At 47.6% G+C, this 27,031-nt stretch overlaps 1 protein-coding gene across 24 annotated transcripts; it reads left to right on the top strand.

The window, feature by feature from the left end:
* Positions 1–376: 376 nt before the first annotated feature.
* On the top strand, positions 377–26,983 carry Tpm1 (tropomyosin 1). 24 transcript variants are annotated; one of them, XM_029481403.2, is made up of 10 exons: positions 377–646; positions 1,759–1,884; positions 13,430–13,563; positions 15,543–15,660; positions 16,623–16,693; positions 17,459–17,534; positions 17,978–18,040; positions 18,347–18,416; positions 19,922–20,000; positions 21,481–21,676. In XM_029481403.2, exons 1-10 carry the CDS (start codon positions 533–535, stop codon positions 21,482–21,484), a joined length of 855 nt encoding a protein of 284 aa, XP_029337263.1. In that variant the 5' UTR covers positions 377–532; the 3' UTR covers positions 21,485–21,676. The 24 variants fall into 24 exon arrangements, with proteins under 24 accessions (XP_029337263.1, XP_085700861.1, XP_021026833.1 ...); XM_085844735.1 differs by lacking the exon at positions 17,459–17,534 and adding an exon at positions 16,946–17,021; XM_085844740.1 differs by lacking the exons at positions 1,759–1,884; positions 17,459–17,534 and adding exons at positions 1,418–1,543; positions 16,946–17,021 and having other exon boundaries at positions 414–646.
* Positions 26,984–27,031: the final 48 nt, after the last annotated feature.

The following is a 27,031-nucleotide window of genomic DNA, read 5'->3' as shown; positions in this document are numbered from 1 at the left end:
GACCTGGAGGCAGAGTGAGCCGGTGCGCACACACCACCTGCCCTATTCCCTGTGGCTCCGGGCAGGCTCTTCTGGGGACCTTGACGGCCAGACGATGGCTCTGAGAGGTGGCTAGAGACTCTCGCCCAGTGCCGGGCTCCTCTCCAGCGAGGTCCGGCCGCTCTTTCCCAGGCGTGCAGGTTTAGAAATAGGACGGCCTCGCCCGGCCGCGGCCTCGGAGGCTCGGGTCCCCATATATAGTCATATCCACCGTCAACTGGGAGGCCGGCAGGCGGCAGCGAATGGGCGTGCGGGCCCCCGCGGGAGGAGCGAGGAGGGGGCACGGGGCGGAGGCAGGAGACTGGGAAAGGGGGAAGGAGGAACAAGCTTTTCCAAAAAAGTATTGGCTGTCCTAAGGAATGCGGTCGCCCCCCTGGGAAAGTACATATCAGGGAGCAGCAGGCAGCTCCGCGCTCGCACTCCGGCTCTGCTACCCTACCGCGCTCGCGTCTCCTCTCGCTCCGCTGCCTAAGGGCCCCTCGCCACCGCCACCATGGACGCCATCAAGAAGAAGATGCAGATGCTGAAGCTCGACAAAGAGAACGCCTTGGATCGAGCTGAGCAGGCGGAGGCTGACAAGAAGGCGGCGGAAGACCGGAGCAAGCAGGTCTGCACCTATCCCCAACCTCCAATGCCCCAGCTTAGCGTCGGTCGCTCAGCCCCGGGACCCAAACTGGCTCCCTTTCCCCATCCCATCCCCAGCCAGGGTGTCCAGGGGCGCGCGTTTAAAAAAGAAAAGGAGAAGAAGCGCGAGAGTTAGACTGATTCTAACTTTTCTGTCTCGTCTGAGGACTCTCGTGGCCCTTCTCTGGCTCCCACGGTCTGCGAGGTCCACTGAGCTCCCTCCCTAGAGAGGCTCTTGACTCTTAGGGTTGGGAATCAGTTTTGAAAGAGGAAGAGAGAAAGGATACAAGTTCCCGGGTTGCCTGGAGGGAAGGGTGGGGGAGCGGAGCAAGGCTCAAGTCCTAAGGTGTCCGAAGTTCTTTGGACTTTTTGGTTGGGGAGAAAGATCCCTCAACACGGGATGAAGACTTTGAAGGGAAGAGGAGGGAGTCACTGAATTATTTCCTAAGAACAAAGATGGGACAGAATGGGAGACACACAAAAAGCTAGCCAAACAAGGACATGTTTCGGCAGTCCTTCAAATTGAGGACCTGAGCTTGCTGTCTTCGGCCGGAGCGTGTGGTCCCGGGTTGGGGGGTGGTGTGCGAGATGAGTCACTGAGTGGCTCCAGCTCTGGGAGAGATATCTTAGGGTCCCTTGAGCCCCAAAGCAGCGATCCCTTAGCCCCAGGGTTCCAGCCAACCTGGCACCCATTTGTTATGTGTCTCCCACCCGGTCCATGCCGGCCGCCCGCGCCCGCTCGCCGCTGCCCCAGCTCGAGGAGGACATCGCAGCGAAAGAGAAGCTGCTGCGGGCGTCGGAGGACGAGCGGGACCGGGTGCTAGAGGAGCTGCACAAGGCGGAGGACAGCCTCCTGGCTGCCGACGAGACCGCCGCCAAGGTACCCCGGGCGCGCGGCGAGGCACTGCACACGAATGGCTAACTCTTTCTCTTTCTCTCTCCCTCCCTGTCTTTCCCTCTCTCTCTCTCTCTCTCCCGCTGTCCCTGTCCTTTATGGTCTATGCACCCTCAACCCGCACCTTGCGGGATCACGCTGCCTGCCGCACCCCACCCCCTCCCCCTTCCCCCTCCCCGTACTCCACTGCCAACTCCCAGCTGGAAGATGAGCTGGTGTCACTGCAAAAGAAACTCAAGGGCACTGAAGATGAACTGGACAAATACTCCGAGGCTCTCAAAGATGCCCAGGAGAAACTGGAGCTTGCGGAGAAAAAGGCCACAGATGTAAGTGCACGCTCACACTGCCTCCCTCACCTCCTGTCCGCGTGGCCACTCTGGTGGGGGGGGGGGTCACCACAGGGGCTGCAGAGCAAAGGAAGAGGGCGAACCTCCTCCTGCAGGGACACCTGCACACAGTCTGGCCGTGGCCCAGAGCACTGGATGCCGCCTCTACTGCTGCTCACGTTTCATTTTTATTCCGTCCTTTCCCTTTTTCTCTTTTTCCTCTTCTTTACCTCCTCCCCTTTGGTTGGAGGTGGGTGGGTGCGAAGCTGGGAGCTGAAAAGGGTGAAGCTGGAGGTGAACTTCGCCTCCTGCTGGTATAAAACCTCTGAAGTGTATGTCATCACCAAGGTCTGTGCAAAACAGAATACCTAGTGTTTGCCGCGCCCCCAGCCCCCGGTGGTTTTCGCTGATGGACCTAGTCTGAGTAAGTTCACAGAGCCTGGCCTTTAAATGGACTCATCCTTTTACTTCAGACGCTAAATTTGAGGGCTACTGTGACACTTTGAGGCTCTTTTTCTCACTAGACAAACCTTAAGACCTGCCCAGGGAAGGTGATACTTGCTTGGGTCTGCAGTCTGAAGCACTAGATCCAGAAAGTACGCAGGGAGTTATATATAGCTCAGTGCTTTATATGGCATAGCGAGCTGGCTGCCCCCTGCCCGCCCCGCCCCCACCTGTCAGCCCTCTGACAACCACCACAGACGTGCTTCCAGGGGGGTGAGAGGCACAGTTCCAGCTCTGCTAAGCACCCTCTCCACCCTAGAGCTTAGCCACTTCTGTCTAGAAAGTCAAGCTGACGGTCCAGTTTCCCAATGCACTGACTTTTCACACCACTACATTCCACTGGAGAAGCCAATTAAGCCTAGAGGCTCAATTAGAAAAGAATTCCTTGGGAAACTGATAACAATTCCAAGAATGTGTGAGCAGCACAGAAAGCTACACCCGGAGGCTAGACCCCCAAGTTCAACAGCAGTTTGTAATTTTTGGTCGGTTTGTTTATTTTCTGTTTGTTTATTTATTTATTTATTTATTTTGGATAATGTGTAAGGCAGATTTTGAAGTCTGAACAAGCGTTTGTATCATGAAAGTCTAGAGATTTATCTAGTGTTCTTGGTGGTGGTCCACCAGACAACCAAAACTGGGATCAGACAAAAAGAAAAATTTTAGCTTTCTGGAAAGGGGGGGCTTGGGGGAAACACTGGTTTAGCTAAAACTCATGCTAAAACCTACCTGGTAAAAAGGAACAACAAAAAGCCTTCACAACTCTGAGCCTGTTTTGTATAATGTGGGTCAGATGTCTCCTTTGTATGTGCTCCATGGAGGATGCCCAGTCACCCCCAAAATCTCCTGCAGGACGTTTATTTAGGTTTTTCAAAAGAGCCGCTGATAGATCAAGGAGAGATATTCCATATAAGGAAAGGAATTCAGAGAATTTGCAAATAGCCCCAGTACCAATGGAAGCAGGAGGGGGAAAAAACACTACTATAATTCTTAAGGGGTAGAGATAATAATTGTTGTAACTATGTAGTGGTAATCATGTCTTTAATAAGAAATGGGGGGGGGGAGCACTGGAATGGGGTGGGGCAGAAGTAGAAAATAGGCTATTTAAAGTTGTCTGTGGGGGTGGAGCCAGGAGGGGAGGGAGGTTCTTAGAGCCAGTTTTGGTTCTTTCTATGATCTGGAAAGCAGTCTCTAAATATGGTGTGAGCATGTATCTCTCTGTCTCTTTTGGTTAGTGTATTGATCATCTTCCTCTTTAAAATACTGCAAGTTCTGCTGGAGACTCAGGATGTTGAAGGAAGTTTATGAAGACTCATTATATTTAGAGAGATCCTGACTCACTTGAAATAGCTAAGACTTGAGGGAGAGACAGGTGTCACCAGAGGAAAGAGGCGGGCGGGAGAGAAGGAAGCCAGCCTCCTTGCTGTGGGGACAGTCTACTATCTAGTGTTAGAAATATAATTTTTGATTATTACTAAAAAACATTGTCTCAATTTGCCAACCTACTTTTAGAAACTATAGTCCAGAAGTGTCTCCCCCACCCCCACCCTCAGTTTAAAAGGCTGCTGTCACTTGGGAGCTAATACTCCCAGAAATCTGTTTTGTATTTTTACTGTTGTTTTTTTTTTCCCCCACCTAAATGAGTCTGAGTTCCGTTAAGACTCGATTATCTTGGCTCTTTCCCCCAAATAACTGTGATGTAGCTGATTATTTACAGGATGTGAGTCTTCCTCCCTCTAGGTTTTCTTCCTTATGTAGTGACTCAGGCTTATCTAAACTCAAGTTTTCCCTTGAGTGAGTCACACCAGGATCTCTTCAGGTGCGACCTAGCTACAGTGTTTCTTAAACAACCAAGGGATTCTAACCTGTAGCTAAACCCATAGCTTTTCTTTAAGGACATCGGCATGAAAATAATCTCTCCAGAAACTGACATCCTAGGGGGAGTTGAAAAGGAAGACATTAAAGTATTAGAGTGGCTGCTTACTGCACCGGCAAGTGGCTAGTCTGTTCCCTAGACTGCTCTTAGAGGATTGCAGATGCCCTGTCTGGGCATCCTCAAGGTTGGAGGCAGATGATCTGTGAGCTCTGGGAAGGATCTGTACCCACCAATGCTTGCAGACCGACTGCTTAGAAACCAAGCAAGAGGCTCCACCTACCGGATGTGAGGGACCTAGCTGGAGTTCGCAGGCTTTGCTTCCGCAGCACAGACCAGAGTCGACTAGGAATTCCAGAGGTGTTCCAGCTTTGGAAACAGGCTAGGCAGGGTTGTTTTGTTTTGTTTTCTTTTCTTTTCTTTTCTTTTCTTTTCTTTTCTTTTCTTTTCTTTTTCTACCTTCGTTTTCATTCTCCACCCCCACACATTTAAACAAGTCTAGGATTGATTCTTTGACAAAGGTGCAGGATAAAAATCCCGGAGAGTTGACAAGCGTTTAAAAACAGTTGCAAGAAGGGATGGCAGAGATGGGTTCTTAACAGATTGTGTCCATGTGGCTTTCCAGCTGGTAACCAGAGGTTCTGTCACAGGTTTCTGTGGTCGTGCAGACCGGTTCCTCAGATTCTAGATATCAGGCTGAATTGCCTGAGGTTGCACAGTTCGTTACGGGGTCCAGACAAACTCTTATGGTAGTGCATGTGTGCTTAATTATATAGTTTGAGTCCTTAAATATGTAAGGCATTGTTAAATATTTTATATCATCTGATAATTGTCAACAGCCCTGTGAAGAGCCCTGTACTATTATACTCGTTTTTAAGAGATGAAGCCCTGAGAAGTCCAAAGGTACACAGCCAGCAGAGACTTAAAAGCCAGATTCAAACCTTTAAAAAGCTCTATTTAGAACAGGAGATCTAACCACTACGCTTTGCCAGCTAGTAATTTACACTTGGTGAAATAGTTTGGGTTCTGGAGTTCTTTTAGTCAGGATCTTGTGTTCTGTTGTTCTTTACACGGATCTTTAGGATATTCATATTTCAGGCTCCAAGTTCCTTATTCATACTCTGGTAAATCGGGATTACAGAGTGCTCCGAGCGGCCAGGAGTTGTCAATGCCTTTAGCATTGGGAATGATGATGTTCTTTACAACATTTAGGGAACGTTCAAGGTCTAGGTTTCTACCCTTACTCAGCTTCAGGAGAATCGGAGCGCTCCAAATGGCCAGCAGGAGTCGCGATAGGCTTTAGCATCCAGGTCTTCTACTTAGAGTGGCCCAGGCTCAGCGGAATGGATACAAACGCCCTCCTGCGGTGGCCTCGCTCTAGGCAAAGCAGCCTAGAGCCAGCCATCCCCGCGCGCACGCGCAGTTGTTCCATGGGCAGCTAGTTCCCGGGGTCCACCGGGCCCCGCCCGCCTGCCCGCCGCGCCTGTCCCCTGCGCTCGCGCACCCGCCCGCGGCTCTCTGTGCGGCCCAGGAGCCGTGACTTCCGGCCTGCTTCTTAGCCGCAGGGGGCGCCGGCGTTACAAAGCCAGCCTGGGCGGGACGAACCGGACCTGGGCTCGGTAGCGGCAGCAGCAGCAGTAGCAGCTGCAGAGCGCGGAGGCAGAGCACAGCCTCAGCCACCGCCTCGCCATGGCGGGTAGCAGCTCGCTGGAGGCGGTGCGGAGAAAGATCCGGAGCCTGCAGGAGCAGGCGGATGCCGCGGAGGAGCGTGCGGGCAGCCTGCAGCGCGAGCTGGACCAGGAGCGGAAGCTGCGGGAAACCGTAAGGGACCCACCCATCACCCCGAGGCCCCCACGCCGCACCTGGCGCACCTAGGCCAGCTGGCACCCGACTACTCAGCCCTGCCGGGATAGCTCCTTGATATAGAGTAAAACCTCCGAGGGGGAGCAAGAGTGCCGATGAGGAGGTTCTGGGGCGACCATGAAATGGGTCCTCGGGATGCGCACTTTGCGCTGCTGCCATTTATTAACTCACACTGGGGTTGGAAGGAGGAGTCCTCCTTTTAAAGACCAGTCCCTGGGGAGAAGCACTGGGACTTCGGGGCCTTGGGATACTGGACTTTTGTCTCTGTTGATCCTGTGTTTCCTAGAAGCTGTTTCTCAATGGAGGTTAAAGACCTTGACAGGACCAGGTTCTGAGGGAAGAGCTAACTCTCATAGCCCTTATAGTCTTAAGGTTTTTTAGCCCTCCCATCTCCCAAGTAGATATCCCTCCCTCTACAATAGATATCCCTTTGTAACGAGTTTTGACAAAAGTTGGCCAGATGTCGACTGCTACTGAGTATACCTTTTGCCGGCTACCCTTCCCCCCCCCCCCCGCCCCCCCTTGTTGAACATAGCACCTAGCTCCTTTCTTCAAAAGGCAAATGTATCGAGCAAACAGAAACAGGGTTTCAAAGGGATATTAGATATTTGTTAGTCTTGAGTGTGTGTGTTAAAATCAAGGTATTCAAACACCTTGGAAACTTTATGACAAAAAATAATAATATGGTGTCCAGCTGTGCTTAATATGCACAGGACTACACTGAATTGAGTCATTCCTTCTGGCTAAGTGTTTGGAATGGTTGTATGGTGTCTTACAGAAACTCCGTAACATGTTTTGTATAAAATATAGAGAACCAAGAGAGCCTTCCTAAGAGGAAGACCCAACTAGAGGAAGTTTAAGATAAAAAATGCAGATAGAGATATTTTTAAAACCAATAGGCAAAAAATAACTTTCAGTATTCGCTTGAGAGGACTGGTCAGCAAAAGACCCACTATAAAGGCCTCAAGGTGGCTGGTGATAGATTAATCCTGATCCGTGCCTGGCTAACTGCTATGAACCAGTGAACTAAGAACAGGATGCAGAGACTGGGGCCCAGTTTCCCAGGATTTGAATCCTGGCCCACCTCCTCACTGTCTGGGGACAACTGTTGGAGCTTTGGGTCCCTATGAATAAAATGTGATTAGTATGTAAAGAGATCACAGTGGGGCTTAGCACATGGAGATAGTGCTACTTAAACCACCCTGTTATTATCAATGTCCAGTACCGCCTGGCAAGAGCTCCTGAAAATAACCCTACTCACTTCATTACCTGTAAAATTCCCCCCATTTAGTGCTTTAAATCAACAATTATTTTTTCAATTTGAGGAGGGGAAGTGGGCAGGCTGGAAGGACTGGGTTGAGGAGGCATTGGACTCGGAGCCTAGTGACTGGTGGTAACAGGTACATGTGCTATTTTGTACTTCGTTTTTATAACAGTGTTTCCAGGCTACTTGCTAAGGTTGGAGCTTTCATTCCTTTCAAAACCTTGTGTCTTCATTTAGAGCCATTTAAATCCTTTTTAAATTCCCGTTTTCCGGGAACCATCTATCAGGGTGATCGATTGGTCAGGACCCCCATAGCATCTTAGAGCTGAGGTTTAGCACTGGTGAGCCACTTGCAAACTGCTGGTTGCTCCTGACTTTTCAAACTGAAAGCTACAGATGGACAGAGGCAATTTGGGTTGTTAGTAGACGGATCTGAGGCTGTGAGTTAAGCTAGCAGTAACAGTTTCTCTAGGAAGCAAAGATTAAGGTTTAGTGACAAAGCCATGAGCCACTGCAAAAAAAAAAAAAAAAAATTTCTCTGGAGAGTTGGCCCAGGTTCAAGTACTGAGACTGAGGCAGACTTAATGGGCTCTACTAAACTGGTCCGTACCTTGGGAAGAGCAAGTATTGTTTCCTTCCTCCTCCTGGTTTTCCAAGGTGTGGAGGCCCTTCAAAATCTTGGAATGAAATTGCTCTCCTTGATGTAATGCTTGACCCTGAGCCTTGTGACTTAAGGGTTTGCTGAGGTGGTGGGGTGTGTGTTTAATGTAGAGAAAAAGCCAATTCTCTTTCCAACTTTCTGGGCAGAACCTAGCCGATGAGGAGATCTGGAAGTGCTTAATGGATGCCTTTATTAATCATGGGAAATAACCAGTTTTCACCCCCTCCCCTCCCCAGTCCTTTCCTAAGTCCTCAGCGTTGGCAGTTTCTTCTGGAAGCAGGAAACTGAGCATGCTCGGTGTTTGCCTTGGTACTTGCTGAGTGCCTGTGACTGTCAGGATCCTCTGGGTTCCCCCTTTCTCATGCAGTCACAGCAAAGGCACCTCAGTACCTTGCTCTGACTCCTCTTGCTACACAAACATGTCTCACAAATTACAGGCTTTGGCCCAGATAGAGGAGGCTGTGTTTATCTGCTATCCATGGGAGTGCCCTAATGCCTTGGGTGCTTTTTTTTTCCCCTTTCTTGACCATATAAGGGCAGGAGTTTAGCTTGGCCCTAAGTCATTTTGGTCTTACACAGCAAGCAGGGTGAAACCCTCTCTGTGTGGCTACAGTTTACATTGAAATAAAAGGATCTGACCTTTGATCGTTCCGTGCCCTCCTCTGATTCAGTCAGGACTTTGGAAATATATTCCAGAGCACTGGTTTTCAGAGTAAAAGATTTCCTTCTTTCTGCATTGGTTATAACATGTGAATTTCATGTAAATCTTAGGCTCTGTTCAGTTCTGGTTTGGAATAACATTTTGCTGTGTTTGAGTGGGGACAGCTGGACTTCTACACTGTACCTTGTTGGGTAGGAAAACAGTCCGTGCCTGTTTTTTCTGAAGGTAGCCACTTCCTTGTTTGGGAGGCAGGGCAAAGGGTAGGAATGGTGAGCTTATAGGACTTCCTAGGTGGGAGCTGGGACTAAGAGGGTCAGGGAGTATGTACAATACTAAGGATCTCGCATGTATGAGCACTGGGTGGCTGTTTTAACAGGGCTCATAGTCTCGACAACACAACAGTCTCTTTCTGAGTACCATGCTGGGGTCCAATAGCACTTTTGAAATAAAAGAAACTAGCAACTCCACTGGAAAGGATTTGCTGGCAGTGTTGATGTAAGGGGCCACTTTAAGAAGAAAGCTAACTCAGTGTACTAAGGGTGATTTAAGTACCTAGAAATAGTTTGCATCTGGGGTCTTGAGCCTCCCCCAAATGCCTTGTTATTTCTGTCTACATCTAAATAACGGATGGGCATAGGACAGGGGACGTGTACTGACAGACAGTAGCAGGTACTTAAGACGTCTTGGGTGCTGTGATAGAGAGACAGACCTTCAGGAAATATCTAGAAAAGCCTCCGCCCTGGGTGGAGGGACCCAACCCGTAAATAAAAGCTGGTAAAGGTGACCGCCGTAGGTCTGTGGATACAGAACAGAATAATGAGGGTAGCCCGTGCATGTAATCTCTGCAGCTGAATGCCTAAGGCAGAAACAACCCGTCTAGACAACAGTCTCAAAAGGAGGGTTGGAGAATAAGAAAGAGATGGGACTTTAATTATGAAATCAAATTTGTCTTTTATCCTGAAAAATCTTCAAAATTTCTATAAGACCAGTGTAAGAGAGGCCATGGAGCCAGAATACAGGGTTTCCCAGGCACTAACCTCAAATCCTCATCCTTGAGGGTTAGAGAGCAGTGTTCTTTTGTCAGCTGATGGGTAAACACTAGGACACTCTGCCTTTTAAATCAAGATTGAGACGATTTGCTGATTTTCTTGCACTGACTGTTCTGCTGATGGTAGCCAGATTACTTGGGGGCCTGGGGAGTGGGGGATGGCAGAGAACCTTCCACTCCAGTGTCTAAGAGAGCAAGACTGCAGGGGTGAGAATCACCAGACCTGGAGCTTCCACAGTCTCATATTTAAGAAGCCAAAAGGCTTGGGGTTCAGTCCTGCCTTGCCTTGCATTGATGGCGTGCTTCCCAGCATGCCTTAGCACTAAGTCAGAGGTCCTTCCCTCTGTCTTCGTAGAGAGTTTGCTAGGCAGCTCCTGCAGTTACTGTCAGCTTCTTTGGGTGGTGATGGAAGAAGAGAGGAGCTTGCCATTTATATTGTGGTTCCTGCCCCTTTGCACAGACCACCCAAATTGTAGTAATCTCTAGGCACAGGACCTGGTAGTCTCTGTTTCTATTACACATCTCGAGTGGGTTCATATGACTCCTATGTAATGCCCAGGCTCTATGCCCGTTCAGACAATGGGGCTTCATTCTGTAGGTTATAAGCGTCTCCTCCGGAAGTGTTCCCTGGATGGAATGCTGCATGTTCCAGTCCTCCTTCTGCCAAAACTGGCCCAAAGGAACCAGCCCTGAAGCCCAGCCACTGCCTAGGCACCCTGTGTGAAGACCCCCTTGGCTGGTCTTGTTGGAGGACATTAAATACCCTGAGTGTCAGAGAGTTCAGGGTTCTAAGAAAAATGCTGGGGGAAGAGTGTGAGGGATAGCTACAAAGCAGGGTTCAGCTGGACCATGTCAAGAGCCAAAGGAGAGTGTGAGGAAGGGCTGGGGGCAAAGAGAAGGAAGCGGAGATCGAATGGGGTGGGCCTCCATTAGTTAGGACAACCTTGTGTGCAGAGAACTGCCCCAGTGACTCAATCCTGCCTATGCCTGTCAGCAGTCATCCTGTGAATGAGTAGAGTCCTCAAGGTTCGGCTCCTGTGTAGGGAACTTAGAATTTGATGCTACAGAAGTCTTTTTTTTAAAAAACCTACTCAGATTTCTCTGATTTTTCCAACAGCTGCTGTAGCGAGTATATTTACTCTTATAGTAAATGATAATCATTTTATTATATAAGACTATGATAAGAAGGGTACTTTTGAACATGACCTAGATATTCTAGAGGAATCCATATAGGTACTTGTCTAATAGTGCTCTTCTTGCAGTAACTGCCCTGGTGCTGGTCAGAGTCTAGCCATATAGGTTAGACTACTTGGAGCACTGGGTATTGGGAGGTGGCCCAGAACTTTGCACTCTGGTGTCAGAAAAGAAAGAACTGGGTTGGGAGTGGAGGAGTTTGCAACCACCAATCCCAATGGATTTTCTGTTTTTGTTTTGCTTGGTGGTTTTCTGTTCCCACTCCCACCCACCCCCTTTTTTTAAAAGAGGAATAGAATTTTTTTCCTAGAAATGAAACACAAACAAGATGAAGAAATTTAACCCAACCCTAAACTGTATCCTGAATGTGTACTAATGTGTGTTAATGTGTATATATTTCCTATTAAAGAGGCTGGAGAGATGGCTCAAGAGTAAAGGCGCTTGCCGCTCTTGTAGAGAACCCGAGTTCTGTTCCCAGCACTCACAACCATTCACAATGCCTGACTCCAATTCTAGACCTGGTACTAACCTCCATGGGCACTGCAAGAACACATGTGGTACATACTACATACATGTAGACAAAACACTAATACACATACAATTTAAAAATTAGAAATACCTTTTTATAAGGAATGGTTTCTCAAAGGGAGTTCTCTGCCGTTAAGAAGTTGGTTATTTCTCTCTCCCCCAGCCTTCAAGGAAAAGCCGAGTCATTCAGGCCCTTCCCAGCTTGGCCCAGTTACAAGTTGGTTTCTGATAATGACTGACCCTGAGGACTGGTTCAGTTGTAACTAGCACTCCTCCTCCGAATCATTTCATACTCACCCTGCTTCCTACCGCAGGCATCCAGTCACTACACTGTAGTTTTTTCTTTGAGATAAATGTGTCTAAAATATTTATGTTTTTTGTTTTTTGGGGGTTTTGTTTGTTTGTTTGTTTGTTTGTTTTTTGTTTTTTGAGACAGGGTTTCTCCGTATAGCCCTGGCTGTCCTGGAACTCACTCTGTAGACCAGGCTGGCCTCGAACTCAGATATCCTCCTGCCTCTGCTTCCCGAGTGCTGGGACTAAAGGCGTGCGCCACCATGCCCGGCATGTAGTTTTTAAAAGTACTGCAGTCATTCACAGTGGCAGGAGATGTCTTGTTCATTGCCCTTCTCCAGATAAAACCGCCGAAGATCTAGATGAGCTTGGGTCTCATTTCCTGTGACTCAAGGACTTGACCAGCTTTCTCTAACTGCGCGTGTGTTTCCCATTCTCTCATGAGCTTTGAAAGGTTCTGTTGTTTTAGTTAGGGTGTTTTCAGTTGCTCAGCTCTGTAGACATTTAAGGAGCCCAGGCTTCTGTAGAGAGCTGATGATGTCTTGGAGTTTAAGCAACATACAATTCAGTAAAAACAGATACACAGAAAGCCAGTGGCGTGTGCTCTAAAGTGTGTCTTGCTATTGTTAGAAAATTGACTCCTAAATATCCCAAGGGCTCTTCAGCCTTTGATGAACATAGATTCAGAGTGGATGAGGATAAATAATTGCTACCTAATTACCAAGGGCCACCCTCTCTTCCAGGCCGTCTGGGATCAGCCCCTGTAACAGTGAGGCCAGTATCCCCAGCCTCAGAGCAAAAGTACTTATAACAGGAAGCAGTCACGGCCTGCCCAAGAAAGAAACACTTTCATTTAATCCTAAACTCCAAATAAAAACTGTATCTGCATCGCTTTTCTCCTTAGGCCTGTGAAACTTTTCTTGTAGCAACCTTGACTTTTAAGACATTCCAATAAGCTTAGGTCAGAAACCCTTGGGAAATTTATCTTGGCCTTGTTCCAGTAAAGCCAGTTATTTTAGAGAGGTTACTTAAAAGGTGGGGCAAAGGGGAAGTTTCTAGGCTGTATTAGATCTCCATATGGTATATCTTTTTGGTTCATTGGTTTGGTTTGGTTTTGGTTTTTTGTTTTGTTTTGTTTTTGAGGCTTTTGTTGGTGGTGGTTTTTTGTTTTTTGTTTTGTTTTGTTTTTCTGGTATATTTTTTTTAAACCACTTTATTTTTAAAACATCCAGTTTCATTATAAAGCTCCTTTGAGAACATAACTCAGAGAAAGGACAGCATGCTGAAACTCTGCATTCCAACTTCTGATCACCCTGCTGGTGACTCCGTGGCTGAGCCTGGATAAGACCTGCTGTCTCTCTCCATACCTCCAGTGTCAGTGAGATATGAGGAAGTTCCCCTTCGCCCAGCAGCTGAGGGAGCCGTGTGCGCGGATTGCGGATGGCCCGGCCATCTGCTGAGTGTTGTCTCTACGGTGTATTTCCAAGCGTGATGCTCCTGTGTGAGCACTTGGGTTAGGCAGGGCTTGTCAGAACTGGAAGGTAGCTCACACCAGGGCCCAGACTTCCTGTCTGCAAGCAGCACTTGAGTCCTGGCCAGTGTCTGAAGCTACCACCCTCCCTTTCTCCCCGGTTCTGAAGTGTCTTTCGCTCTCTGCCTAGGCTGAAGCTGACGTAGCCTCTCTGAACAGACGCATCCAGCTGGTTGAGGAGGAGTTGGATCGCGCTCAGGAGCGTCTGGCCACAGCTCTGCAGAAGCTGGAGGAGGCCGAGAAGGCTGCAGATGAGAGTGAGAGGTAAGACTACACCATGCCGCTCCTGTGTGTGTGTACACACGCACGACACACATACATATGCACACCAAGGAGGTTGGGGAGACGGCTTAGCACTTAGTACTGACTGCTCTTCTAAGGGCACTGGTCTGAGTCCCAGCCCCCACATGGTAGCTCACAGCTGTCCATAACTCCAGTTCTGGGGTGTCTGATGACTTCTCCTGGCCTCTGTGGTCACCAGGCATACATATGATGATACACAGACATACATACACATAAAAAGATAAAATAATAGATTTACCAAGATGTCTCAAACCTAGGGGGAAAAAACATGGTAATCAGACAGGTAGAAGAAAGACATAGGTAAAACAGATAAGTGATATGCTTTAGATTTTGGGATACAGCTCATCCTGGAGGGCAAATTAGGGTGACAGAAACATGAGGCAGCTGCTCACACTGAGTCCACAGTCTGCCAAGGAATAGCCAGTGCTCAGCTAGCTTTCTCCCTTTTGTTTAGGCAGGGACTCCAGCCTGTGGAATGGTACTGCTCACAGTTAGAGCAGGTCTCCCCACCCTCACTCACCCAGTCTAGAAGATCCCTGGCTGCCGTGCCCGGAATTCTTGTTTACTGCTGGTTCTGGATCCTGTCAACGATCCGTTTTAACCATCACACTGTACAACTGACCTCACTCATTCTGCAAGGCTTTTTTCTCTGTACTCTGCCATGCAAGCTACAAAGTGTGACATCATGAGACTAGAGCATTCTGTTGGGTGAGGGGTGGCACAGCAGAATAAGCCCAGAACATGCAGGCGTGCCTTATTCCTGCTGGAAGCTGGGCAGGTGAAGGTCTGTCTCTCCACCACCACTCTGCTCCTTGGTATGAAGAGTCGCTGCAGACTTTGGAGCTAAGGAGGCTTCCTAGCTAAAGTTTTCAGCTTGATATTCACTACCACTTAGTTTTTCTTTACTTGCCAAGAGCTCAAGAGTTCTTTAAGGTGACCAATCGTGCCTTAGTATGTCACATAGCAGTAGTCTTGTGAACGACTTCTTCCTGCTACTGAACTTTTAAAGGCAATCTGGCAACACAAGACTGGAGGAAAAGGAACATGGAACTTATTTGTTATGGTGCCCTCTTCTGGCATCTGAGGGTACTGCATGCACATGATGCATATACATACATGCAGGCAAACACAGACACTAAGTAAAAAAAAAAAAATCAATGTCTTTAAAAAAAAATAATAACCCTGAGGCCAGCCTGGTCTACAGAGTGAGTTCCAGGACAGCCAGAGCTATACAGAGAAACCCTGTCTCAGGTAAAAAAAAAAAAAAAACCTTTACTAAAACTGCTTACTTAAATTTTGCTAAGTGAAACAAACCCATTTATGGTTTGCCTATGCTGAAAATCAGTAAACTCTAGATTACTGTAACACCATGCCATAGCATCCATTTCTCTAACACCTATTCATCCTTCTCTCTCTCTCTCTCTCTCTCTCTCTCTCTTTCTTTCTTTCTCTCTCTCACCTACTAGTCAGGGTTTCTCTGTGTGTAGCCCTGGTGTCCTGGACCTCTATATAGACCAGGCTGGCCTCTAACTCAGAGATCCACCTGCCTCTGCCTCCTGAGTGCTGGGATTAAAGGCAGTGCCACCACACCCAGCTCTCCATCCATTTCAATCTACAGTTTCCCTCAGGAAGAAGGTAGAGAATCTCTCCACGTAACAAATCAAGCATGCCAGCTTCCTTTATTTCCATGCCGCCCAGATTCAAATGACATCCCGACATAGCACCTTCCACTTAAGGTTAGGTGGCCCGGAAGTTTCGCCAGTACCCCCAAGAACAGAGAGAAATATGTGTCTTTCCTGGAAAAGCTTGCTCTGTCTTAGGAAAGTAAATGGCTCTCTGCTCTCTCTTGGCCGGCTGTGTGCGTGGAGGCTCCTTCCTATTCCACAGCTGTGACAGTCTTCGCGCCATCTTGGGTCTTCCTGCTTGTCTTATCTTTCCAGAGGCATGAAAGTCATTGAAAGCCGAGCCCAAAAAGATGAAGAAAAGATGGAGATTCAGGAGATCCAGCTGAAAGAGGCCAAGCACATTGCTGAAGATGCTGACCGGAAGTATGAAGAGGTCAGTCTCTGGGTCCCTGGGTGTAACAATCAGCTTCTCTGATGCAAGTGGGTGGTTCTGAGAGGCAGGATCCCTTTACCTGCAGAAACTGGTTCTTACTGTGATAAGCCAGCCAGTCATCTGCACTGGGAAGAAAGATCAATACTCTCCCACACCCTAAAGGGTGGGACAAAAACATCTCTAGTCAGGAGAGGTGGGGGCCCTTAGGAAAGCTGTCCCGCTGTTGTGGTATATGTTTCAATCCAGACATTGTGGAGAACACGGACCACACAGCTCCTGGGGAGATTCAGAGAGGCTTCTCCAGGGTGGTAGAAGTCCTCCTGTTAGCATAGGCTCTGCAGTAAAGGGACCCCTGGCTTTGTCCACATGAAAACAACCCGATAAAAGCCAAAATGACTGTAGGCTCCGGTTGGTTCTTTCGGCTTTTTGTTTTTTTCTATATTTCCTCATGGCTGTCTGACACTGCCCAGTGGAATTGAGCTGCCCCAGAGGAATTTTTTCTCTGGGGCTGCACATCTGACTATAGATGTGATCTTGCAGGCATTGCACTGGCTCCTGCCTTCTGCGGTGCAGATCTCTGCAGGGTGCAGGCCTTGGGTTTATTTGTGGCGCTCTCTCGGCAGCTCCTTCCTTTCAGTCTAAAATGCCTCCTCGTGTCTCATCATCCTGCTATTTTTAAGATTGCGGATTTTATATTTCTCTCATTCCGAGAACTGGCCTGGGTGCTCTGTAATTACCTAGACTCCACCTGGGAAGAGCTAACTATTCTGATCTCGGTAAGAGGGGCCGCGGTCTCTCTGTTGGTGTGCCAAGTGAGAGCTGCCTGTCTTTACTCTAGGGAAAGAGGAGCATCCCGTTTGTTAGTAAGAATCCCTAGGGCCAGTGCATATCATTTCTATAACCACCCCCTCCACGAAGTGTGCCAAGCCCATAGCGTGTCTGCTGTGTGTGCCCTGCTGCAGGTAGCCCGTAAGCTGGTCATCATCGAGAGTGACCTGGAGCGTGCAGAGGAGCGGGCTGAGCTCTCAGAAGGGTAAGCGGGCCCATTGCTACCATGTGTGAGGGGGTGCTGCAGAGCAGCTGACTAAACAGCATGACCTTCTGGCAGCTGCACATTTACCCACCTCGACTCCAGGCTCCTTGTGCGCTCAATGTGATGTGGATGAGCCGTGAGCGTGGAACACAGAGGAACCACGTGGGGTGTCTGTGAATGCGTGTGGCACTGCATGCCTTACTTGCACTGATTTTGTGAATGGCCTTGTGCATTTCCTGTGTCCACTAACAGCCAAGTTCGACAGCTGGAAGAACAGTTAAGAATAATGGATCAGACCTTGAAAGCATTAATGGCTGCAGAGGATAAGGTACTGATGGCTCACGTATAGTTTATAGGTTTAACTGCATCCCAGACAGCTTTGAGCTTCCAATGCCTACTGGTCGGTTTGGTGTAATGACTGTACCTTCACTACACCCTCTGCTACTTATATCTTGCTTCAAGTGCTTTCTCTTGGGCCTTTATGTTCTTTGTTTTTCCCCTTCATCGATACTCCGAGGGGTGGCCAGTGAGAAGCCAAACCATCACACCCAGGAGATGCTGGATTCGGTCTCTCTGCCCCGTCCACTAATGGAAAGCAGAGCCTGTGGCAAAGCCAAGCTCTTCCTCCCTGGTGGTTTGGCTACTTTAAGGCGGCCCCCCGGCTCTAGGACTCCGTTTTCATTTTTTTCCCATCCCTCTCCTTTTTTTTCTCTTCTCGTCCCTTGGGCTTCTCCTACCCTTTCTGCTTCTGATCGAAAACATTAGCAAATGTGCCGAGCTTGAAGAAGAATTGAAAACGGTGACGAACAACTTGAAGTCACTGGAGGCTCAGGCTGAGAAGGTAGGCCAGGAGCATGGCATGGGGAAGACGTCTTTTTTAAGAACTGCTCAAAAGAGCCCTCGGTGGAGACAGTAACGGCGCAGGAGGCATTTTAGCAAGGGACAACATTTTGAGACAATTTTCTAATGGTTACTGGATAGTAGGATTTGTTTTATTTAAAAAAAAAAAAGAAAAAAGTTAGCAGAGAATGTATCTTAGGTTGGGTAAATCACCAATTTAATTTAAACAAAGTGCCAAGTGGATAAGTTATCTCATTCTTATCCCGTGTAAAGCAATAGGCAAGAAAGCAGAGAATGTATTGTAGTGTGCCATGTGATACCCGAGGTCCTGTTACCTGCTAGGAGATCCCAACATCTGCTAGTTGGGCTGGCACGTTCCATGTGTGAGAAGGCGCGAGTGTGAGAGCCGCAGCCTGACATCTGGACTGCTCTTTCTAATTACAGTACTCTCAGAAGGAAGACAAATATGAAGAGGAGATCAAGGTTCTCTCTGACAAGCTGAAGGAGGTAATGTGTGTGTGTGTGTGTGTGAGAGAGAGAGAGAGAGAGAGAGAGAGAAAGCCTGGGGAAACTGGCTGGGTTGTGATTAAGGGTCTGTGGAGTGGGTCAAAGCACTGTCATTTGGAGCTGCACGGTCCAAGACTTATTCTTGGCATTTGTGGAGTTAGGTAGCTGCCATTGCTTACAGTAGGGACTGAACCAGACATCTCCCAGGACGTATATACACTTGAGTTTTATCCTGGTTTTCCCTATATCTGTAGCTACTGAATGAGATCTCCCTGACCTTGACTCAAGTGAATTAAATCATTACAGGCTGAAACTCGGGCTGAGTTTGCAGAGAGATCAGTAACCAAATTGGAGAAAAGCATTGATGACTTAGAAGGTAAGATCTTTAATATTTTAAATTCAGTCCTATGGTTAACTATAACTCTCTTGATGCAACAGTCATCCAGTCTGAGGGCTTCCACCAGGACACGCCTGTCTGTTGTCACACTCCTGTCTGACTGTCCTCTGGGGTTCTCATCTGTTACACTGAAACTCTTGGACCCGAGTCTTCAGGTCTTGGGGTGACTTAGTCAGCTGCCAGACAGCTTCCATCTAATTTCTTGAACTTCAGAAGTGGGTGTGGGCTGCTTTTCCCTGAGTGAAGTAATTACAGGTGAAGGTGACTCTGGTTTTCTGTAGCTCTGGCAATATCTCCTAGTTGTCAGAAGAGAGTGTGGATTTGTTTTAGACTCAGTCTATCTTCCAAGTGTAACCCCAGAAGAAGGGCTTGATTTAAGTCATTCATTGGCAAAATATTCCATATTTTGAAGGGGTAGAGGGTAGGAATCAGTAGGCCGTTGAGTGTCAAGAATACACTTAAAGCCGGGCGTGGTGGCGCACGCCTTTAATCCCAGCACTCGGGAGGCAGAGGCAGGCGGATTTCTGAGTTCGAGGCCAGCCTGGTCTACAAAGTGAGTGCCAGGACAGTCAGGGCTACACAGAGAAACCCTGTCTCGAAAAAACAAAAACAAAAAAAAAAACAAGAATACACTTAAGCATTTCTCAAACAACAACAACAACAAAAATCACACACACCATGCATCACAGGCAGAAGGGGTTGGAGAAAATAAATAACAACAAAAAAGCAAGATGTGTGAGAGAAGAGAGAGCAGTGTGTGGGTGCAAACTTGCAGTGTGAGAGAAGAGAGAGCGGCGTGTGGGTACAAGCTTGCAGTGGGTGGCAAACACAGACCCAATGCCATCACAAAAACTAAGCCGAAGACAAGCCGCAGTGATAGCCCCCAACAGTGGCTGACTTTGCTTTTCAAGCCTCTTGTGCTATCGACAGGTAGCTTGAAGAGGAGGACCACGGGAATAGTTTAAGTGCCACCAAGAAATCAATATCCCCTGGTCTGGCCTGGGCAGGAAATGAGTGGTTTGAAGGTAGCATTGCAGGCTGTCATAGCAAACTGAACTTGCTGCCTTTGGCTGTTTCTCCCCATAGCTTATAGTTGCTGGTGGCTGACTACTCCAGTGTAATTAACGGACAGCTTTGTAAAAGGAAAGCTGTTCCATTGCCCATCAGGAGAGACTGTCTTCTGTGGGTGTCTAGGATTTAACAGCCCGTTGGGATTACCCATCCTCTGTGTTGTGTTTTTCATATTGGGTCCTTCTGATTTTATTTTCTAATGGGTTTTTGTTCTCTTTGTTTTTGTTTCAATTTCTTTAAAAATCAAATCGCACGCCTCCTGCATTGGCCATCTGCTGCGGCACCAACCCCTTCATGCACTGCCCTTTCCTTGCTGCCGTGTGGGGATGGCGCCCGCGCCACCCTTGCTCACCCTCCATCTCTTGACCATTCTCCATGTCCTTGCATCTCTGCCTTCCACTTCCTGCTCATAGACGAGCTGTATGCTCAGAAACTGAAGTACAAGGCCATCAGCGAGGAGCTGGACCACGCTCTCAACGATATGACTTCCATGTAAATGTTCATGCACCCTGCCTGCTTGCTCCCTCCCCCTCATGCTTGTGTGATGACCTCACCATGGCTCCCTTCTCCGTCCGTGGTCCTCATTTCTGCACCTTTTGTTGGCTCTTCTTGCATAACCTAGGATAGGTTTTCTCTTTTCACATTGTACTAACAAAGGCCAAGTGGATTCAGTCCATGCAAAACATTTCAAGATCCTTTTATTTCGTATATGCAGATCGAGCTTGTTTCTGCAGAGAGATGAACTGGACTCTAAACAGGCCCCGAGTATCTCCTTTTAAAACCTTAAACCAGGTTCAAGTGAAACTAGGAAGCCCTGATGCAGTGGTGCAGGAAGTTAGGAAGGAATACCAGGTTGTTTCCTGGGATTCTTTGAGGTACAGTAGGGTCGTTTCCAGTTAAAACTGCAAGTTTAAAGTATCAGGTTATTAAGGATCTGAAGTAAAGGAAATGGGCAATGGCCCAGTAAAAATCTCTCCTTCCCTTGTTAGGAATTCCAGAGCAGGGCTAGGGTACATGCCTCTTGTCCTACCATGCGGAAAGCAGAAGCAGGTATATCTCTGAGTTTGAGGCCAGACTGGTCCCTGGCATGCTACAGACCAGCCAGGGCTATCTAGTAAGACCCTGTCTTAAAAAGAAAGAATTGAATTGAATTCCAGAGCAAAAATGAGCAGTCTCCTGAGGAATCACGTTTTCTATATGATATGTTTATGTTGAATGAATATAAAACACCCCACAGTAAATGCTCACCACACCCTACATCAGAGAAGCAAGAAATAAAACATTTATACAGTATGAATTTGGAAGTTAGTGGTGCATATTTTACTTTTGTGAGGCAGTAATAGTTGTTTGGGGAATCTTCAAACATACAGAGCTAATTTACGTATTACTAACTATACTTGTGCCACTTGGGAATCTAACCCGGGAGTGTTCCTTCTCCATTCTAATCCCAAGGGGTTTCATCAAAGCTGGCAATGGCATTTCTTTAACCATTCAGAAACATAGTAACTCCAGGAGTGCTTACATGTGCCTGCTGCCTTGGAGGTTTCAGAACATCCTGTAGAGACCTGGCTGTCACCATAGAAACAAGGGCAGGCCTCTTCCCCACCATTAAAAAAGGAAGAGTGAACTCAGCTTATCTATAAGCTCATTTTGTACAGTCCTCCGGTTCAGTAAAATGGCATACTCCGCGGGGAGAACTTTTGAGAGTGATGAAGTGCCCCAAAAGGAGGATCTGGCTTAAACTTTGTTTTTTAAGTTATGTTTATGACTCTTCCTCAGGGTTAGCCTGTGCCAGCCTTGGGTCCAGGCAGCGGCTGCTGAGGATGGTCTCCCCCAGGTGCAGCTGGCCGTGGGTCTTACATGGCTTCATTACCCGCTTGCATGTCAAAGACAGCTTTCGTCTGTTTGGTTTTCTTCCTTTTCCCCTTTTCCATTGCTCCACTTTTTCTCTCTTACCTTTTATTTCACGCAGATAAGTTTCTTTGCTTCACTCCTCCCAAGACTCCTTCATCAAGCTGGATGTCCCACCTCTCTGAGCTCTGCATCTGTCTGCTCTCCAGCTGACCCAGGTTTCTTTTTAGCGCCCACCCACCTTAGGGCCAGGCACAGACTGTGCTTTCTATTGTACAGAAGCAATTCGCCCAGTGTAAAATAAACACTGTACGCTATTCCTGTTTGCTATTCTTTTACTCCTTATTTATTGACATTTTCGTCTCAACGCTCAATAAAACTACACTTCTGCTTCGTGCATCTCAGGGTACTTTTTTTATTTTTTTGACATTATATGTCATCAGGAATTTTTAAAGTAGTAGTTCCACTTAAAACTTTTTGAAATGCTGCCCAAACCCGTGCCCCTCCGAGTTGTGGTTTCCGGGTGCTGGAATGAGGCCGGGTAACTATGGCTTTAGGAAGTGTGATGGTTCTGACATGCAGTCTGGATTCAGAGTGGGTTTGAGCAATGTTTTCAAACTCTGCCAGTAGTGTAGTTTGGGACCTGGCCCCTCTCTGTGTCATACAGAGATGGCTCTGCCTGGCTAAGTCATGAAGGAAGCCTGTGAAGCCATCCTGAACTCCGTGTAGCGAGGGCATCCGCACACCGTGAGGAGCTGGGACTAGAGCATTGTCGCATTGTAGGTCAGGGTTCTACCTTCTGTGGCCCAGAGATGAGTTGAAGCTTTGATTTTTCTGTAAGGATATTCATTACCCAGACACCTTCATTGTGAACACAGAAAGACACTATAGGAATTTTAAGTATTGCTGTATTTGAGTCACCTTTTGTTTCAGTGTTTTTATGCACATGCTGTGTTCTGCCAGCAGTGTGCTTCTATAAGACAAGATTCCCCCCCCACCCCCGTGCTTCTGTAAGACAAGGTTCCCCCCGTGAATGCTCCACTGCAGATGACTCAGCACCACCCACCCAAGAACACGCTTGGTTTCAGTCACAAACAGCAGCTCCCTAAACTCTTCCTTCAGAACTAAGACTTTAAAACAATGTGGCCTCTAGCTCCTTGGTACTCACGTCAGCCTGGCTCTGCTCGCCAGTATTTTAAGCGTGATCGGCCCTCATCTGTCTTGTGGATGGCACTTGTTAGCTGCCATACCACTCTCCTCAAGTAAATTTGAGCAAACTCTGAAAATAGTCATTTACTCTGAAGTCTTCGGAGCAGATTTTTTTTTTTTTTTTTTTTTTAAGAAACAAAGGGTCTGAATTAAAATATTTTAGTTAGTGGCATGGTAGGCTCTAATTTTAGGATCCAGGCAGAGTCGCTCCACTGAAGGCTGCAACGGCTTCTACAGGTTTCTGGGGGTTTTTTGTTTTTTCTCTTTCGTTTTTTTTCCCCCCTTTCCCTAGTGCTCCATGGGCCTGCTTCTCACTGTGATTTAAGAACCTGGTTCTTTTTAAAATTCAAACTAAGAGCTGTGCTCTTTCTGAGTGATCTGCCACAGTGGAAACAAGACGCTCGGAGTTGTGCCGAGCTGTCGTTCGTGCATCTTGAGGTACAAATTTCTTGGCTCCCCCAGAGATCTTCTCAGACTTTCTGTGAGTGTTCACTGCGGGAGAAATGGGATCGAGCAGATCATAAAAGCAGATCCCAAGTAGCTTAAGGTGTGTACGCAGCAAGTTGAGGTTATCAGGAGTCTGTTTAACAGGCCACAGGCCAGCCTGTATCCATGACTCTTCCAAGAGCCTCAGTTGGCCCAAACAAACATCGCTGCCAGCTGTGAGACCAGAGACCTCAAGACAGCTGGGGTCTGTGCAGAACAGGAGGGTGAACACTTACAAATGTGTCTGCCCTCGGGTCACCCCAGTCACGGGCTACCCTGCAGCTAGAAGGAACAAGGCCCAAAGCGGGTTGAGTTGGAGAACACTGAGGTGTGAGCTGAATTTCTGATTGGCCTCTGGATTCTCCAGTGTTCTTCTGTTCTAATGGCTAAACATTTGGGTTCTGCAAATGGCACCTTTTGTCGGCTGTCACGGTGGCAGTTTCCCACCATGATGCTGTGGGTGTAGTAATTGGGTTTCTATTTTGCAACCTCTTAAGTATGTGGGAGACCCAGGAAGGTAGCAGGGTATGAGAGGAGCTGAGCTGGGCGTGTTCTTTGTCCTGTATAAGCAGGCCATGTGTGGGAACAGGAATGAGGTGAGTGTATTCTGGTAGATATTGTGGGTTTGGAGCCAATAGAGAATAGAAAGTGTCACTGGGTGCTGTCTGGAGGAGATGAGAGCTGAATGAAGTTTTGAATATAAGTTAAGAGAAAAGGCATGGGTTGAACATAGTTCTTCATAGTACACAGCAAACATAAGGACCACAGCAGTTTGCCTCACCTTCTACCACTTATGGAAGGAAGCTGACGAAAAGCACTCCATTTCCCAGCAGTGAGTGCTGGGTTTGACCAGTAGGCAGTAGGGTTGTTAGCTCTCCAAGGTCATCAAGTAGAATGTCCACGTCCATAGTCACTGTCATTCAAAGCACACGTGCCAGTTTCCCTAGTGTGTGCTAGTCCTTGACCTGTCACCAGGTGTCCCCTGACCATCAGACACAGGCAGAGTCCTGTGGTGAACTGCTTTGCCACCCGAATGGATCCCATGACAATACACAAAGTTTGTACCGCACTAGACAAATATGGAGGTTTGAGAGGGTTTGTTAGAGTTTTTTTGGGGGGTGGGGGTTTCCACAGACAACACTGTGAAGTCAGAAGATAACTTATAGGAGTTGGTGTTTTCCTTCCCCTGTGGAGACCCTGGGGATCAAACTCTTGCATCAGGCTCTGTGACGGGCACCTTTGCCCACTGAGTCATCTTCTGGCCCAGTTTTATTTACTTTATGCGTGCCGTCGGCGCCCAGCCTGAGCGTCATCCTCTTGAGGCACACAGATAAGCTCTGAATCAGTGTGGAGTGGAGATAAATGCTTGTCTGCTGTGGGTAACACACTATCGAGGTTGGGTTTGGCCTTTGGATGTGCCTTGGTGTGGGGGATGGGAGGAGGGAGATTCCATGGGACAGAAACCATAGCACCAGCTCAGCAGCACCCTGAGCAGAGAAGATGGGGTTCAGGGAGAGTGTACAGAAGTAGGCTAGTCAGGGGCTCACCTAGAATCTCCACTGAACTCCAACAAGGAATGAGTGGCTGGGGCTGGCCTCTAGCCTGGCCTCAGTCTCCAAATCTGTTGTCCTAAACTACACATGACTATGTTCACTGGCTTGAAGGAAGTGCCAAGGGAGCATTGGTTCCTTCCTGTGTCCTACACCTCTTTCCATCACACCTCTACATCAGGGAAGGATTCCAGCCCGTCCTTTATTCTGCCAGGCCTTGCCATGCACTCTCGGCAACCCAGGGCAGAGGGCCTGGGTCAGGGTATACAGTTGCTGTCCTGAGAATGGTGTTCCCAGTCTGTTAACCATCTCTCGCTGACTCTAGCTAACCTCTTCCTTCTGCCTCTTCTTTTCTGCTAACCCTTGCTGACCTGTCCAGATCAACTCTACCATCAACTCGAGCAAAACCGCCGCCTAACTAACGAGCTAAAGCTGGCCCTGAATGAGGATTAAAAACTTGGGCCATGTTCTAGGAATGGAGTCTGTGTCCAGAAAATCTGTGACTTCACGGGGTTAGAAAAGGATAACTACCTGGAGAAATGGGAAGGAAAGGCATTGGCTGGATGGCTGCTTGCCTTGCCCGCGTTTCCCTTTGTATAGCTTCATTAAATCCTCAATAACCAAGGAGTTTTTACAATATATTATGTATATGTAAAGATATTTATACCAATCAATTCAGCTCTTCCTGCCTCATCAGGTCCTCCTTGAACTGATTGATAATGAGGACTCCTCCCCTACCCCCCACCCCCCAAAAAAAGGAAAAAAAACTGTCTATTTCCTCTAAACAGCTGTGAGTCCTGCTTTAAATATCTCTTACAAATTTGTATTCCTAACGTCTTCATAACCTGTGTAGTTGTTTGAAATGTTGTTCAATGTACCTATGCTTGGGCAAGATAGCTTTTGAAAACAGGAGCTCCTACCAGAAGTCCCTGGTTGAAAGGTATGCTTTGTTAAGTTTAACCGTGTTGGGATCTGATGAGCGTGTCATGCTAATAAGTGGGATACTATAAACATACTAAGAGAATGTCCTAGCAAGGGGTGCATGAGATGTGTTGATATAACCATTTGTGAGCAGTAGAAATAAACCGTTTAAAAAGTGGTTAGAACCTTCCTGATGCCATCTTCGTTTCCTGTGAGGCTGTGTTCTGGCACAGCTACCAGATCTTTAACTGCTTGTCACTCAGAATCCTGTGCTGGTATTAACGTCTTCCGTTTGCGTAACAATGCTGTATCTGTATTTGGTTTTTGTTTTGGTTTGGTTTGACCCTCCCTGGTTCCCATAGCAGCACTCAGTGGGTAAGCCTTCACCAAACACACCCTGCACTTTACGTCAGGGTGGGTTGCAGGTGTAGGTGCACCCAGGGCCTTGTGTAGATGTGAGTGATGTCCGAAGCATGTGTAGTGCCACTCATCTGTGTGTGACTGGTGTTTGCTTACTAAGTGTGCAAACCACTACCGGGTGTGACGTTCAGCTACTCATGACTCAATTTTCTAATCCCATCACAGAGAAAGTGGCTCATGCCAAAGAAGAAAACCTTAGTATGCACCAGATGCTGGACCAGACTTTACTGGAGCTAAACAACATGTGAAACCCTCCTTAGCTGCGGCCACATCCCCCCCCCCTCCCCCACCATGTTTAATTTTGTCTTTAAACACATGCTTACCGTGAAACCCCTTCAATGCGTTTTTTTATATATATATATACTTTTACCACTGTCACTGAAACATCTGCCAAGAGCAAGCTAGGGCAGGGGTTGGGGAAAGATGCGCAGAAAGGCAAGCCCAAGTTGGGGCACTTGTTATTTAAATGTGCCATTTCCCAGGTTGCCACACTTCATAGAGTTTAGGCAGGCAGTTTGCTTAGCCAGTGTAGGAAGCCTCATGAGAACAGAACATTAACAGCCAGAGTGCCAATGGTGGGGTCAGCAGGAAGACTGATGTTGGAGACAATCAGGTGCAGGTGCGGATTGGTGCTAATTTAAACAAAAGGGCCCTGGGGTCTTTTGTTCAATATTATACAACTTAGACTTCTGTCCAACACTAATTTATTTTGTCTTGAGTTGTACTGCGAGAGAAAAATATGGGTTTCGTATGCCCGTATTCCTTAAAGCCAAGGGTTTGAAAGCCACACTGGTCTTCTGAGATTCCCAGTCCTTCCTCAGCTGACATGCCCGTAGCCCCTTCCGACTCAGCAAGGCGAGTGCTCAATGCGGATCGCCCCCCTGCCTTCCCCCCACTTCCCAGTTCTCCATGTCAGGGTAAAAGATCTAGGCACTACATATGTAATTGGTAAAGAAAAGGCATTTTCTTAAGAGTTATAACTATGTAAACATTGTATAATGATATGAAATAAAACGCACATTTAGGACATTTTCTAAATCTGGTGGTCCTGTCGTCTGTATGGTTCTGTTGTCGTTATTATTGTTT

This window comes from Mus caroli, unplaced genomic scaffold, assembly GCF_978045245.1.
Source record: "Mus caroli unplaced genomic scaffold, Mus_caroli_1 scaffold_11, whole genome shotgun sequence".
Lineage (NCBI taxonomy): Eukaryota > Metazoa > Chordata > Mammalia > Rodentia > Muridae > Mus > Mus caroli.
This window is presented reverse-complemented; position numbering and strand designations above follow the sequence as displayed.

Coding starts and splice junctions, on each gene's coding strand:
- Tpm1 (XM_085844745.1), top strand. CDS start 533: ATGGACGCCATCAAGAAGAAGATGCAGATGCTGAAGCTCGACAAAGAG. Junction 15,661..16,622: donor CTGACCGGAAGTATGAAGAG/GTCAGTCTCTGG, acceptor GCCCTGCTGCAG/GTAGCCCGTAAGCTGGTCAT. Junction 18,417..26,110: donor AAGCATTGATGACTTAGAAG/GTAAGATCTTTA, acceptor ATCCCATCACAG/AGAAAGTGGCTCATGCCAAA.